Here is a 16,527-nt window from a genome sequence, read left to right on the forward strand (position 1 = left end):
GTACATGGACACTGAGATCTCTCTGTTCATCTACACTACTAAGAATCTTAACAACAGCCCAGTGCTCAGCATTCCTGTTACTCCTTCCAAAGCGAATCACCTCACACTTTTCCACAGTAAACTCCATTTGCCACCTCTCAGCCCAGCTCTATGTCTCTCTGTAACTTACAACATCCTTCGTCACTATCCACAACTCCACCGACCTTAGTGCCATCCACATATTTACTACCCCATCCTTTATGCCCTCATACAGGTCAGTTATAAAAATGACAAACAGCAGTGGCCCCAAAATAGATCCTTGTGGTACACCACCAATAACTGAACTCCAGGATGAACATTTCCCATCAACCACCACCCTCTGTTTTCTTTCAGCCAGCCAATTTCTGATCCAAACTGCCAAATCACCCTCAATCCCATGCCTCTGTATTTTGTGCAATAGCCTACTGTGGGGAACCTTATAAAATGCCTTACTGAAATTCATATACACCACATCAACCGCTTTACCCTCATTCACCTATTTGGTCACCTTCTCAAAGAATTCAATAAGGTTTGTGAGGCATAACCTACCCTTAACAAAAACATATTGACTATCCGTAATCAACCTATTCCTTTCTACATGAGTATAAATCCAATAGCTTATAACCTTTGCCAACACTTTAACAACAACCGAAGTAAAGTTCACTGGTTTGTAATTCCCAAAGGTTGTCTCAACTCTCCTTCTTGAACATGGGGACAACATTTGCTATCCTCCAGTCTTGCAGCACTATTCCTGTAGACAATGATGACATGAAGATCAAAACCAAAGGCTCTGCAATCTCCTCCCTGGCTTCCCAGAGAATCCTAGGATAAATCCCATCCAGCCAAGGGGGCTTATCTATTTTCACACTTTCCAGAATTGTTAACACCTCCTCCTTGTGAACCTCAATCCCACCTCGACTAGTAGCCTGTAGCTCAGTATTCTCCTGGCCAATATTGCCTTTTTCCAGTGTGAGTACTGACAGAAAATATCCATTCAGTGCTTCTTATATCTCCTCTGACTCCACGCATAACCTTCCAGTGCTATCTTGATGGGCCCTAATCTTTCTGTAGTCATTCTTTTATTCCTGATATACCTATATAAAGCTTTATGGTTTTCCTTGATCCTATCTACCAATGACTTCTCATGTCCCCTCCTGGCTCTTCTTAGCTCTCTCTTTATGTCTTTCTTGACTAACTTGTAACTCTCAAGTGCTCTAACTGAGTCTTCACATCTCATCCTAACATAAGCGGCCTTCTTCCTCTTGACAAGCGATTCAACGTCTTTAATAAACCACGGCTCCCTTGCTCGACCACTTCTTCCCTGCCTGACAGGTACATACTTATCAAGGACTGCAGTAGCTGTTGCTTGAATAATCTCCACATTTCAATTGTGCCCATTCCCTGCAGTTTCCTTCCCCATCCTATGCATCCTAAATTTTGCCTAATCTCATCATATAAGGATAAGGAAAAATTGTGTCCACTAGTAAATGAATTGAAAATGAAAGGGGACAGATTTAAAATAGCAAAAGTAATGCAAGAGAACCAACTTGCTCAAAGGTACAGCTCAAGTGGCAGTGGAGGGGTTGCTTTCCAGACTGGAGGTCTGAGCAGTAGAGGGCGGAGGGCAGTGAAACTGGAGGGCGGCATGGTGGCTCAGTAGTTAGAACTGCTGCCTCATAGCACCAGGGACCCGGGTTCAATTCCTGCCTCGGGCAATTGTCTGTGTGGAGTTTGCACATTCTCCCCGTGTCTGCATGGGTTTCCTCTGGGTGCTCTAGTTTCCTCCCATAGACACAAAGATGTGCCAGTTAGGTGAACTGGCCATGCTAAATTGCCCATAGTGTTAGGTCCAGTAGTCGGGGGTAAATGTAGGGGATTGGTCTGGATGGATTGCTCTTCAGAGGGTCGGTGTGGACTTGTTGGGCCGAAGGGCCTGTTTCCACACTGTAGGGAATCTAATCTAATCAGTGATGTGCGACAAGGATCGGTGGTTTTCATCATTTATATAAATGACTTGGATGTGAACATATAGTTAGTAAATTTGCAGATGACACTAAAATTGGAGGTGTGGTAGACAGTGAAGAAAGTTATCTTAGATTACAATAGGATCTTGATCAGATGGGCCAACGGGCCAAGGAGTGACAGTTGGAGTTTAATTTAGATAAATGTGCGGCACTGCATTTTGGAAAAGCAAATCAGGGAAGGACTTATACACTTAATGGTAAGGCCCTGGGGAGTGTTGCTGAACAAAGAGACCTTGGAGTGCAGGCTCATAGTTCCTTGGAAGTAGAGTCACAGGTAGAAAGGATAGTAAAGAAGGCATTTGGTATGCCTTCCTTTATTGGTCAGAACATTGAGGAGAGGAGTTGGGATGACATTTCAGGGAGAAAGCATTTTCAGATTATTTCCATCTGCAGGTCACACATTCCAAAACGAAGTGGAGGTGCCTGGGCTGGACAAGGTCAGATTCTGGTATAATGGTGCTGGAAGAGCACAGCAGTTCAGGCAGCATCCAAGGAGCTTCGAAATCGACGTTTCGGGTATCCTGATGAAACGTTGATTTCAAAACTCCTTGGATGGTGCCTGAACTGCTGTGCTCTTCCAGCACCACTAATCCAGAATCTGGTTTCCAGCATCTGCAGTCATTGTTTTTACCTGGACAAGGTCAGAGTCAGCCGACATCAGGTTATAGTCCAACAGGTTTACTTGAAATGACAAGTTGCAGCTGTACAGGACATTGGTAGGCCATCTTCGGGCTATTGCTTGCAATTCTGGTCACACCACTACAGGAAGGGTGTTGTGAAAGTTGAAAGAGTTCAGAAAAGATTTACAAGGATGTTGCCAGGGTTGGAGGGCTTGAGCCATAGGGAAATGGTGAACAGGCTGGGGCTGCTTTCCCTGGAACATTAGAGAGAGAGAGAGTAGCTTTTTATTTGTCTTTTCTACCATATACAACTGTGACAGTAAAAATGAGACAGCATTCCTCCAGGACCGAGGGTGCTACATGGACAGCACAAACTACATCATCGTACACGGCATGAAGTGCATAAGGAGTGCAAAACATGCATGTTAAAGTGTAACAGACGAATGATAAATAAGACATTTTTCTGGCAGCAATTCAAAGTCATGCAAAGAATTTCAGGTGGGAAAGAGTCCGGTCATACTGTGTTAAGGACCCTGATGGCTTGGGGGAAGAAACTGTTGCACAGTCTGGCCATCAGAGACCAAATGCTAAGAGGTGACCTTATTAGAAGTTTATAAAATCATGAGGGGCATGGATAGGGTAAGTAGCCAAGGTCTTTTCCCTAGGATAGAGGGATTCCAGAGCTAGAGGGCATAGGTTTAGGGTGAGTGGGGAAAGATTTAAAAGGGTTATAAGGGGCAACTTTTTCATGCAAAGGGTGATGCATGTATGGAATGAGCTGGCAGAGGAAGTGGTGGAGGCTGGTACAATTACAGGATTTAAAAGGCACCTGGATGGGTATGTGAATAGGAAGGGTTTAGAGGGATATGGGCCAAATACTGGCAAATGGGACTAGATTAATTTAGGCAATCTGGATGAGTTGGACCAAAGAGTCTGTTTCCATGCTGTACTCTATGACTCTATGTTGACACAATGACCTGTTCAGCGATGGAATGTCTGGATGTGATTGGAAGCAGAGTCAATGAAACATTCACAAGGACTTTCGATGATTAAGTCGAAGCATTGAAGCAACAGTAAACACGCAAAGTTAAAATGACTAATGGAGAGCTAGTGTTGATACAATGGGCTGAACGGACTCCTCCTGCATCGTAATAATTCTGTAATGCAGTGGCTACATATTGCCATATTAGAATGTTAGCCACATTTTCCAAACTGATCCCACAGCTTTGATAGACTTCAACTATATTCCAAAGACTAATATTTACCACTGAAATCATGACAAGTCAGTATGTGTGTAGCACAAGCACATCAGGCACACCAGCCTGCACACCAGAGGCATTTCCTTAAATACAAACAACTTGATTCAAAGAGCAAATGGTTTGAAGCAGCCCAATCCAATTAGCATGGAGATATTGCACAGTAAACAAAGGCTAGCTGCCTGAAACCCTGCTGTGCTTTCAAAGCTGGAGGACATTAATTCCTCGTAATTCAGTCCTGATTCCAAGGAAACCATCAAGCAAATTGAGAATGAACAGATCACAGCAGTGATTAGTAGGGTAGCTTTGCATCCGGAAGAGGATAATTTGACACAACACAGATGGAAGAGGTTTGACAGACTCAAACTGTAGCACGAGCTGTGGTTAATTTGTCTGGTAATTATCCTGACATTTCAGGGAGAAAGCATTTTCAGATTATTTCCATCTGCAGGTCACACATTCCAAAACGAAGTGGAGGTGCCTGTGTTGGACTGGGCTGGACAAGGTTAGAGTCAGCCGACACCAAATTATAGGTTTATTTGAAATCATAAGTTTTCGGAGCGCTGCTCCTTTGTCAGGTGAAGACTTCACCTGATGAAGGGGCAACACTTCGAAAGTTTGTGATTTCAATAAACCAGTTGGACTATAACCTGGTGTGGTCTGACTTCTGACCTATTCCAAAATTACTTACTGCCTTCTGTTAATGCCTGTGTCTGCACACGAAATTATGCTACAAGTCCACACCTTTCACATGTCCCTCAGCTGCTGGGATTATCAACACAAAGATTTTCCCCTCACCTCCCTACCCATCCCAACCCTTCACTTCTCCTTCTGGACTTGGTCCTGGGTCACACAGTCATCACCACCCTCTGGATCTTTCTACTGCTGATCTTACCTTTGGCTTCAGGACATGTGCAGAAAGGATGTAGCTAACCAGAGGAGCCTTTGGAATTTGACATTGGGTCAGCACCATTTCCTCAGTTCCAGTCTAACTCTCTATTCCTGATGAAGGGCTTTTGCCCGAAACGTCGATTTTCTGGCTCCTCGGATGATGCCTGACCTGCTGTGCTTTTCCAGCACCACTCTAATCTAGACTCTTTCCCTTCCCCAATGTCAGTCCAAGCTTCTTCCCTCACCACAAATCTAACCTCCCCTCCCCCATCACCTATCTAAACTCCCCTCCCCATCACCAATCTAAGCTCCCCTCCCCATCACCAGTCTAAGCTCCTCTCCCCTATCACCAGTATAACCTCCCCCGATCACCAATCTAACCTCACCTCCCCATCACCAGTCGAACCTCCTCTCCCCATCACCAGTCTAACCCCCCTCCCCCATCACCACTCTATCCTCCCCCCATCACCACTCTAACCTCCCCTCCCCATCACCCGTCTATCCTCCCCTCCCCATCACCATTCTAACCTCCCCTCCCCCATCATCACTCTAACCTCCCCTCCATCACCACTCTAACCTCCCCTCCCCCATCATCACTCTAACCTCCCCTCCATCACCACTCTAACCTCCCCTCCCACTACCAGTCTAATCTCCCCTCCCATCACCACTCTAACCTCCTCTCCCCCCATCACCACTCTAACCTCCCCTCCCCATCACCCATCTATCCTCCCCTCCCCCATCACCAGTCTAACCTCCCCTCCCCCATCACCACTCTAACCTCCCCGCCATCACCACTCTAACCTCCCCTCCCACTACCAGTCTAACCTCCCCTCCCCATCACCCGTTTATCCTCACCTCCCCCATCACCAGTCTAACCTACCCTCCCAATACCAGTCTAACCTCCCCTCCCCATCACCAGTCTAACCTCCTCTCCGCTACCACCAGTCTAACCTCCCCTCCCCATCACCAGTCGAACCTCCTCTCCCCATCACCAGTCTAACCTCCCCTCCCCCATCACCACTCTAATCTCCCCTCCCCATCACCTGTCTATCCTCCCCTCCCCATCACCAGTCTAACGTCCCCTCCATCACCACTCTAACCTCCCCTCCCACTACCAGTCCAACCTCCCCTCCCCATCTCCAGTCTAACCCCCCTCCCCCATCACCACGCTAACCTTCCCTCCCCCATCACCACTCTAACCTCCTCTCCCACTACCAGTCTAACCTCCCCTCCCCATCACCTATCTATCCTCCCCTCCCCCACCACCAGTCTAACCCTACCTCCTCCACCACCAATCTAACCTTCCCTCCCCCATCACCAGTCTAACCTCCTCTCCCCACTACCAGTCTAACCTCCCCTCCCCATCACCTATCTATCCTCCCCTCCCCCACCACCAGTCTAACCCTACCTCCTCCACCACCAATCTAACCTTCCCTCCCCCATCACCACTCTAACCTCCTCTCCCCATCACCAGTCTAACCTCCCCTCCCCATCACCATTCTAACCTCCCCTCCCCATCAGCAGTCTAACCTCTCCTCCTTCACCACCAATCTAACCTCCCCTCCCCATCACCCCTCTAACCTCCCCTCCACATCACCAGTCTATCCTCTCCTCCCCCATCACCAGTCTTGCCTCCCCTCCCCATCAGCAGTCTAATCTCCCCTCCCCCATCATCAGTCTAACCTCCTCTCCCCATCACCACTCTATGCTCCCCTCCCCATCACCTATCTATCCTCCCCTCCCCCGTCAAAAGTCTAACCTCCCTTCCCCCACCACCTGTCTATCCTCCCCTTCCCATTAACAGTCTAACCTCCCCTTCCCCACCACCGGTCTAACATTCCTTCCCCAATCCCAGCCCAATCCCCTTCACCCAACGCCATACCAACATCCTTTTTCACCATCAGTCCAAACCTCCCCAACACCTTCGGTCGAACCACCCTGCCTATCGCCTGTCCAACCAACCTCCCTGTTACCAGTCCAACCCCTTTCCAATGCCAGTATAGCCTCCCCTCCCCCTCTGCCAGTCCAACACCCTTCCCCCAGTGGTCAGTCTAATCCCCTCCCCACCGTCAGTCTAACATTCCTTTTCACTGCCATATACCTCCCTCCCTCACCGCCAGTCCACGACATTCACCCCCGCTGGCAGTCTAATGGGCTCCACACTCACCGCCAGGCCATTCCTGCCTCCCTCACCATGAGTCTGAACATCTCCCTGACCATGAGGCGTAACCCCATCCTTCCCCAATATCAGTCCATACACCCCCCCAACGACCTGTCCTCGCTACCCTCCACTTTGCCGCTCTGCTTTCGTTTATGGCAGCTTTCAAATCTTCAAAATGATTCACCATCTTGTTCCCTCATTGTATACACATCGCACAGAGTCACAAGTCATGGGATGGACTCCGAGTGGTCTCAGGTTTTTTTTCCCACACTTCAACAGAGCTCAAAGGAGAGTGAATGAGAAGGAAGAGGAGTGAGAGAGGAGGAAGAGAAAAAGAGGTGGTAGAGAGGAAGGGAGAGAGAAAGGTGAGGAAAGAAGGGTAAAATAGTGCAGTGAGGTCACCTGTAGTGTGACATGAACCCAAGGCCTACGTTGTCTCTCTCATACACTGCGGATAAGGATGCCCTGAGGCATGGTACATTGGCGAGACCGAGCAGACACTACAACAATGGATGAATGATCACTGCGCAAGAATCACCAGGCAGAGTGTTCCCTCCCAGTCAGAGAACACTTCAGCGATCGAGACATTGGGTCTCGGATCCTCCAAGGCGGACTTTGGGACAGGCAACAACGCAGAGTGGCCGAGCAGAGGCTGATAGCCAAGTTCGGTACCCATGGGGATGGACTCAATCATGACCCTGGATTCATGTCACACTGCAGGTAATCCCATTTTACCCTTCTTTCCCCACCTCTCTCCCTCCCTTTCTCCCTCCCTCCTACACACAGACACACACTCACGCAGACCCTCTCTCATACACACACTCTCTCTCAAACACATGCACCCCCCCATACCCACACCCACGCACACACCCTCGCACAGGCTTATACTCCATTACTCACGCACACACTTTACCAAGCTTCACACACACACACACACACACTCTCTCTCTCTCTCACGTGCACACACACTAAAACACACACATGCACACTCTCTCTCTCCTGCACATCCACATAATTATGAGTCTATGTGGTGAATTTGTATTTCAAATACATTCTCTTTTGCTCAAAAAGCACACAATCTATAGGCAGTCATTGCAGGCAGTCAAACTATGTAATATTTTGTAAATTCCACTTTGGAAATAAAAGCAGTCTGACTCAAGATTGGGAGACAGACAGACTTAACCTCACACCTTTAATGCATTGTCTGAGCTGAGATGTCACCTTTGTATTTAAAATCTTTAGTTATCTTGAGAATGTAACTTAAAAGAAGTTTTGGGATTTACATATTAATGAACCAAAACCTTCAACCCATTCTAGGATGTGAAAGACTTAACAACAATCGAGGTATGTTCAAAATATCATTTCAGTTGCCTGACACAGTAACCTTTTGCTCTGAAGTCTGTGTCTTATGATCCTGCTCCACAACCACCTGATGAAGAAGCAGTACTTTGAAAGCTAATGCTTTCAAATTAACCTGTTGAATTCTAACCTGTTGTTTGTGGTTTTTAACTTCACTGGGAAAGGAGAAAGACACAATATAAACAGATGAATGACTAAGAGCTTCAGTCGTTCCAGTGATGTTGTCAAGGCTCACAATGAAGTAGTAGTGCCCTTCTCTCTGGGAAAGGATGCCCTGGTTCAAGTCCCACCTACTTCAGAGGTGTGTAATAACATCTCTGAACAGATTAATTAGAAAATATCTACCATTTGCCTACCTTGCGACACCTGAATGCTTGCTTCCAGTGCCTTTCTACATCAACATTTTCCAATCTGTAATCGTTTAACTAATTGGCTGCAACTCTAAAGGAGCTACTATGTTGCAATGGTAGTGCCTTCACCTGTGGATCAGGATACCCAGGTGCAAATCCCACCTGCTCTAAGAGGTGTGCAATAACATCTCTGAACACGTTGATCAGCTTACATCTTACTGCTTGCACCAGGCTGGCAAAATGCTGATCATTGTCTGAATCTCGAACTTCTTGATAGCTGCTTGGACGTTTCACTCATTTGAATCAGTGCTTATAATTCCAGTCCCACTGCTTGACTGAATGTGGCCTCAGTTTTATTTTTCCACTCTATATATTCCCTTTGATATCTCATTTCACAGCTGTTTCCTTGAAAGGTTGAAAAGTGCAAAGTCTTTCCTGGTCACTCACCTAATGGCTTCCCTCTGCACTGCCTCCAGATTTCAAACTTCTTGCACTTTCAGAGCAACCTGCAGGCTCAGTGATCAGCATTGTTGCCTTAGAACACCCAGGTTCAATTCCACCCTCAGGCAACTGTCTATGTGGAGTTTGCATGTTCCCCCTGTGTATGCATTTGCTTCTGCAGGGTGCTCTGATTTCCTCCCACTGACCAAAGAAGTGGAGGTTAGGTGGATTAGCCATGCTAAATTACCCAAAGTGTTCAGGGATGTGTGTGGGTTAGCCCTGGGAAGTGCAGGGTTCCAGGAATAGGGGATGGTCAGTGTGAATTCATTGGGCTGAATGGCCTGTTTTCACACTGTAGAGATTCTATGAACTTCACTGATTGCGTCAGTTACTGAGAAGTGGGTGAGTTCTTGGTGTCCCATTTTGGAAAGGGTACCAAGAGAAATTTAGAAAGACAATACTGGGGCAGTTCCAGTTCTAAGGAGAGACAGGGAGAACGTGTGAAATTTAACACAATGAAGACATGTAATGATACATCATGGACCGATGAGAGGCAATATACACAACATCATACAGTGGTAAAGGGAGTACAAGTACAGAGATTGATATAAAATATATGTCTTAAAAACAGCAATATGGGATATTTGTCTTTATTAATAAAGAAATGATTTGGAGATGCCGTTGTTGGACTGGGGTGTACAAAGTTAAAAATCACACAACACCCAGGTTATAGTCCAACAGGTTTAATTGGAAGCACACTAGCTTTCAGAGCACTGCTCCTTCATCAGGTGGTTGTCGTAGAGGAACAGCACACAAGAATCAGGAATTTATAAATCTTGAACATGAAAGGGTGGGGGGTGTGGAGTGAGAGAGAGGGAAGGAGGCAAAGAAAGGGATGGGGTGAGAGAGATTGCCCAGCAAGGTCTCAGTGTGGGATAAATCTGGTTATGTGGGGCCATACAGTTGTGAGAGCAGTTAGGTTGGAATCATTTGGGAAGTGTGGGTGCAGTCAATGTGGAATCATGATCGGCACTCCGTGTGGTGCCCTGAGTGACAGATAGACCTTGCTCATTTGGAGTGACCACCTTTCCTCTAAATGGTTAACATAACTTCCCTTTGACTTCCACAGCTGCAGACATTGGTTATCACAGATATGCTGGGTGTTTTCCATGTGACATTCCACTTCCTGTGAGGGAAAGCAATATCCCACAAGCAGAATAATGGCATGGTAGCCATTACAGGAGGTCTTAGGACAAGACTCACTACAGAATCTGAAGCACAAATTGTCAACACAAACTCTTGAATGAATGTCAGATGAGGCATTATGCTGAGCTCCAGTGCAGATGAATATAAGAGATGCCAATGGATTATTTGGAGAAGAAAATGTGATTTTGCCAAACCTCTCAGTCAATATTAGGCCATCTGCTCATGATCTGATTTCTGCTCAAAGGCTGGCTATTTCATTTCCTTCAATACAGTTGAATTGGTTGTGAAGTACTTTGAATAGTGAATGCCACAGTGAACAGGGCTGTGTAAATGCAAGATTCTCCTTTTGTTCCAGTTACAAGGCTTTTAAGATCAGTGAGACCCAGGCTGGGTTGAACAACCTTACCTCTGATGGATAATGCCGTCCACTGATGGTGTGTTCAGAGCCCAGAGTCTCAGTTTCACTCCCCCAGTGCAAATGGAGTTGGACAGCAGTGTAGCGATGAGATGCACAGATCATTTGCATGGTTGGAGGCAAGGCCATTTTTACTATAACAAACAATGAGCAGTCACTGAGATCTAAAGTCATTATCTGGCTCATTTCTATCTTGAACTATAAGTCCAAAGATGTGCAGGTTAGGTGAATTGGCCAAGTTAAATTGCCCATAGTGTTAGGTGCATTAGTTGGAGGTAAATGTAGGGAAATGAGTCTGGGTGGGTTGTTCTTCAGTGGGTCGGTGTGGACTTGTTGGGCCGAAGGGCCTGTTTCCACACTGAAGGGAATCGAATCTAAGCAGTTTCATTGCCAGATGGAGGCAACACCTTATCACACATGGAACCACAGCATTTGTCTCAGTGGGGAGTTTTTGGAGTCTGTGGATTCAATTCCCATTCCAGAGACTCGAGCACAAAATCATGACTGACATTGTAGTGCAGTAATGAGAGCCCTTTGCATTTTTGAAGGGGCCATCTATTGAATGGAATATTAAATGAAATCCACACCTTCCCTCTCAAGCGAACATAAAAGATCCCATTATACTACTTCAGAGAAGAGAATGGGCAGTTTTTTCAGTGTCCTGGCCAATATCTATCCATCACCCAAATCATAAAATGATTATCTGATCATTGTCACATTACTATTCAAATTGGCTGCAGTGTTTCCTCATTTATACAATGAATTATGTTTCCTGATTTATAACAATGAATGCAACTCAAAAATAGCCTGTAAAGCATTTGAGATGTCCTCAGGAAGCAAACAGTGTAATCTAAATGCAAGTCTTCTTTCAAACTCAGACCCTTGATTTCATGGATGTTGAATGAAGACAAAGATGATTTTGTAGAGAATATGCTTTATGTCCAGATGAAGGACTTATTCCCGAAATGTTGAAATGTTGATTCTCCTGCTCCTCGGATGCTGCCTGACTGGCTGTGCTTTTCTAGCACCACGCTCTTCGACTCTGATCTCCAGCATCTGCAGTCCTCACTTTCTCCTAGGTGTTTGATTTAGTTTGGTTATGGGAGATCACTGGGAATAGATGTAAACTTAGAGAGTTTTGAGAAGGTTTGTAGCTCAGGTTGAGGTTCTGGATGTAGGTTTGCTTGCTGATCTGAAAGGTTCATTTCCAGACATTTCGTCACCATACTAGGTAACATCTTCAGTGGCCTCCGGGCAAAGCCTGCTGATGATTTCTGCTATCTATTTATATATTTGAGTTTCTTTCGCTGGGTGGTGTCATTTCCTGTGGTGGTCAGTTCCTGTGATGATGCCATTTCCTGTACTTTTTCTCGGGGTGGTAGATGAGGTTTAACTCGATGTGTTTGTTGATAGAGTTCCGGTTGGAATGCCATGCTTCTAGGAATTCTCGTGCGTGTCTCTGTTTGGCTTGTCCAAGGATAGATGTGTTGTCTCAGTTGAAGTGGACATGACCCACTCTCACTAGTATCCTTACATACAGATAAGGAAGGACATCATTTCGACTGGGACAACACATCCATCCTAGAACAAGCCAACAGAGACATGCATGAGAATTCCTAGAAGCATGGCATTCCAACTGGAACTCTATCAAAAAATACCTGATTAGATTAGATTAGATTAGATTACAGTGTGGAAACAGGCCCTTTGGCCCAACAAGTCCACACCGACCCGCCGAAGCGAAACCCACCCATACCCCTACATTTACCCCTTACCTAACACTATGGGCAATTCAGTATGGCCAATTCACCTGACCCTGCACATCTTTTGGACTGTGGGAGGAAACCGGAGCACCCGGAGGAAACCCACGCAGACACGGGGAGAACGTGCAAACTCCACACAGTCAGTCGCCTGAGGCGGGAATTGAACCCGGGTCTCTGGCGCTGTGAGGCAGCAGTGCTAACCACTGTGCCACCGTGCCGCCCACTTTAGCTAGACCCCATCTACGACCCCCTGAGAAAAAGAACCGGAAATGACATCACCACAGGAAATGACCACCACAGGAAATGACACCACCAACCCAAAGAAACCCAAACATATAAATAGAAATCAGAAATAATCAGCAGTGCTTAATCCGGAAGCCCACTGAGGATGTTATCCAGTAAGGTAACAAAACGTCTGGAAATGAACCTTCCAGCTTAGTGAGCAAACCTACATTCATGGATGTAAATTACTACTGGATCGATTATCAACCTGACAATTTTGTGCAAAACTGGAGCTGTAGATGAGCTGGACAGATTTTGCTAACTGGTCATTCGATATGAAACATTAACTCTGATTTCTCTGCACAGATGCTGCCAGACCTGCTGAGCTTTTCCAGAAATTTCTGTTTTTGTTTCTGACTAACAGCATCTGCAGTGTTTTTTTTTAACATTTTAACATCTCAGTTACCTGACTAATTATATCCCTTTAATCAAGCTGATTGAGGAAAAAGTTGAACATGTTTTCCAAACATATTTAAATATTCAGATTCCTTTTGTTCTGATTGGTAGATTTTGCTCAGGATTCTAGTACCATATTTGGATTGGTTTAGCAAAAATGATTTGCTTTTGCCTCTTACCTGCATGCCCGTCATTGATTAAAGAGAAATTCTCTGCTGCTGATAGGTTGTAGCCTAGCAACTGGATAGGTTCCAGAGTTGGATCATACTCAAAGATGCCAGTGTGAAAGTCAATGGGTGACTGCTGATGATTCCCACATTCTGGATAGGTGGATTCCCAATGATCTTCCCCATGATCTCCTGGAAATGAAATCCCAATCATTAGTGTTGCTAATGCCTTGCTCAGATAATGGGTTAGCAACATATATAATATCTCACTAGCCAAACAGAACTAAGATCTCATTTTTTTGTGGCTCTAGATCACATTCTCCATTATCATGTGGTAGTTGAGAGATCATGTGACTATGTTAAAAATTATTTTTTTTCTCACAATAACAGAGGACTGTTTAGTCTGGCATTATTACCTAATGCTGGTCTCCTGTATTTTCCCCGTATCCCTGCATTACTATTTAAAAACCATCCAATGCCTCCTTGGATGCTCAATTGAACCTGCATTCACCACAATACCAGGCACTGCAACTAAACGTTGGTGAACTTTCTTTTCTCACATTACCCTTGCTGTGTTTGCACATCACTTTAATTCCATGCCCTTTTGTTCTTGTTTCTTTTACAAGTGGATACAGTTTCTCCCCATCTACTCTGTCCAGCCCAATCATGATTTTGAAAACCTAATTTAGATCTTCTCTCAGCCTCCTTCTCTCCAAGGAGAACAGTCTTAACTTCTTCAATCTATCCTCACCACTGAAGCTTCTTATTCCTGGAGACTCAATGATTCTGACCATGTGCTGTCCCCACTCAAAGATCCTCTAAGACAGGCACAGACCCCAGAAGCGTAAGAGTTGAAAAATCAGAATTCAAACATTTATGATGAAAAAAAATCACATCAGCACCTCTACTTTCCATCCAATGACAAATCCAAGTTGAAATTTAACTTTGTGGTAATATGGTGACTGACAATTGAGCACAGGCCTCAGTGTGAGGTGTGATTCCTTGATGTAAATGAAACTTCAATAGAGCTGTCACAATTTGATGATTTCAGGCAGTGATGTGGAAACCTTGCAATCTTGGAAATCCTTCAGAGCTAGTCTTGAACCAACACCAACCACTTTAACCTTTAATAGCAATGTCTCATCCATGTATTGTGACTTATTTTGAGAGCAGTAGTGCTGGAAGAGAGTATATTTGGGATAATCTTCATTCAACTGTTCTGAGAAGCTTCACAAATTCAAAGAAAGTATTCACATTTCCAGAGTGCTTTCAATACTTCTAGTTGCCTCAAGCACATCACTGCCAATGGGGAGCCCTGAAGTAACTTTAACAATGCTGCAGCCAACCCAGACAGAATAAGCTCCTAAAAGTAGCAATGAGATTAAGTGATGAGACCAGATCATTTATACTTGGAGCTGCTGCTCAGCGATACATCTTGGCTGAGGGAATGCTGAGCTCTGAGGTACCATCATTGAGATGAGAAGGCAAAGTCCGTCACCTAATGTGAATCTGAAAGACTCTATGGCACTATTTCAAAGAGGAGCAGGGGAATTATCCCGAGATTTTTACTGGCAGATGGCACATATTTGGTGGGAACCATAGGAATGCAGATCATTTCTAAAAAAGGTTATTGAGTTAAATGTTGATATTCAGAGGCATTTAAGTGTACTTGTCCATGAGTTACCAAATTAACATAGAGATACAGCAAGTAACGAGGCAGCCCAATTGTATATTAACCTTTATTACAAGTGGGATTGGACTTCAGGAGATAAGAAGGTCTTTCTGCATAATGTCAAACTTTGACAATATCCCATTAAAATGCTCCACAGAAATCATGATTTGGAGATGCTAGTGTTGGACTGGGGTGTGCAAAGTTAAAAATCACACAACACCAGGTTATAGTCAACAGGTTTAATTGGAAGCACTAGCTTTTGGAGCGACGCTCCTTCATCAGGTGGTTGTGGAGTATAAGATCATCAGACAGAGAATTTATAGCAAACGTTTACAGTGTGATGCAACTGGAATTATATATTGAAAAAGACCTGGATTGTTTGTTAAGTCTCTCATCTTTTAGAATGACCATGTTGGTTTCAGTTCTTTCATATATAAATTGCAAAACTTTTTTTAAAGTTACATTCACAAGTGAACTTTAACAATAGGTGCCATGTCAGCTCAGATAATGCACTGAAGGTATGAGGTTAAAATATGTCTGTGCCCCCATGTTCAGACTGATTCTATTCCTAAAAAAAGGATTTACAGAATCTTGTGGATTCATGCAGTTTTAAGCAAAATAAAATGTAATTCTGCAAGTACAAATTCACCCCACAAACTTATGTGTGTGTGTGTAGGGTGAGTGGTTGTCACAGGGTGTGTGTATGTGCAAGTGTGTGAGTGACAAGGGGTATTAGTCTATGAGAGGGTGCGTGTGTGTCTGTGAATATGGGGGTTGTGTATGTGTGACCATATGAGAGACAGGTTGTGTATGAGAGAGGGTTTGAATGATGTATGTGTGTCTTTGTGTGAAAGAGTGTATAGTTAATCGGGTCATCTGTAGTGTGACATGAACCCAAGATCCTGGTTGAGGCCATCCCCATGGGTACCAAACTTGGCTACCAGCCTCTGCTTGGCCACTTTTCATTGCTGCCTGCGCCGAAGTTCGCCTTGGAGGATGGTCACCCAAAGGTCCGAGGTCGAATGTCCCGGACCGCTGAAGTGTTCTCCGACTGGGAGGGTCTGTTGATTGTTATGTGGTGTCCATTTATCCGTTGCCATAGCCTCTGCTTGGTCTCACAAATGTACCAAGCCTCAGGGCATCCTTGCCTGCAGCATATGAGATAAGCACCGTTGGCCGAGTCACATCAGTACCTGGTGCATACAAGGTGGGAGGTGTCCCCACGCTTTATGGTGGTATCCATGTCCACACTCTGACACGTCTTGCAGCAATCAGTGACAGGGTTATAGGGTGTTGTCCTGAAAGGTGGGCAGTTTGCTATGAACAATGATCTTTTTGAGGTTTGGTGGTTGTTTAAAGGTGAGCAGTGGAGGTGTGGGGAAGGTCTTGGCGAGGTGCTCATCCTCATTGATAATGTGTTGCGGACTGCAGAGAACATGGCGTAGATTTTTGGTTCCTGGGATGTACTGGACAATGAAAGGGTACCCTGTTGGTTGCAGCTTGTGTCTG

General features: G+C 45.2%; 1 protein-coding gene across 3 annotated transcripts in view; it reads right to left on the minus strand.

The window, feature by feature from the left end:
- The window catches only part of ca12 (carbonic anhydrase 12), an 88,933-nt gene that overhangs the window by 55,156 nt on the left and 17,250 nt on the right, over positions 1–16,527 (minus strand). For all 3 annotated transcript variants that reach the window (XM_043680140.2, XM_087981928.1, XM_043680141.2), the window contains exons 4-5: positions 13,359–13,538; positions 10,733–10,875 (exon numbers count right to left, since the gene is read on the minus strand). In XM_043680140.2, coding sequence (XP_043536075.1) covers positions 10,733–10,875; positions 13,359–13,538 — 323 coding nt within the window. The remainder of the gene's footprint in view (positions 1–10,732; positions 10,876–13,358; positions 13,539–16,527) is intronic.

Source organism: Chiloscyllium plagiosum, unplaced genomic scaffold, assembly GCF_037043375.1.
Source record: "Chiloscyllium plagiosum isolate Xiang-an unplaced genomic scaffold, Cpla_swu_hap1 HiC_scaffold_42, whole genome shotgun sequence".
Lineage (NCBI taxonomy): Eukaryota > Metazoa > Chordata > Chondrichthyes > Orectolobiformes > Hemiscylliidae > Chiloscyllium > Chiloscyllium plagiosum.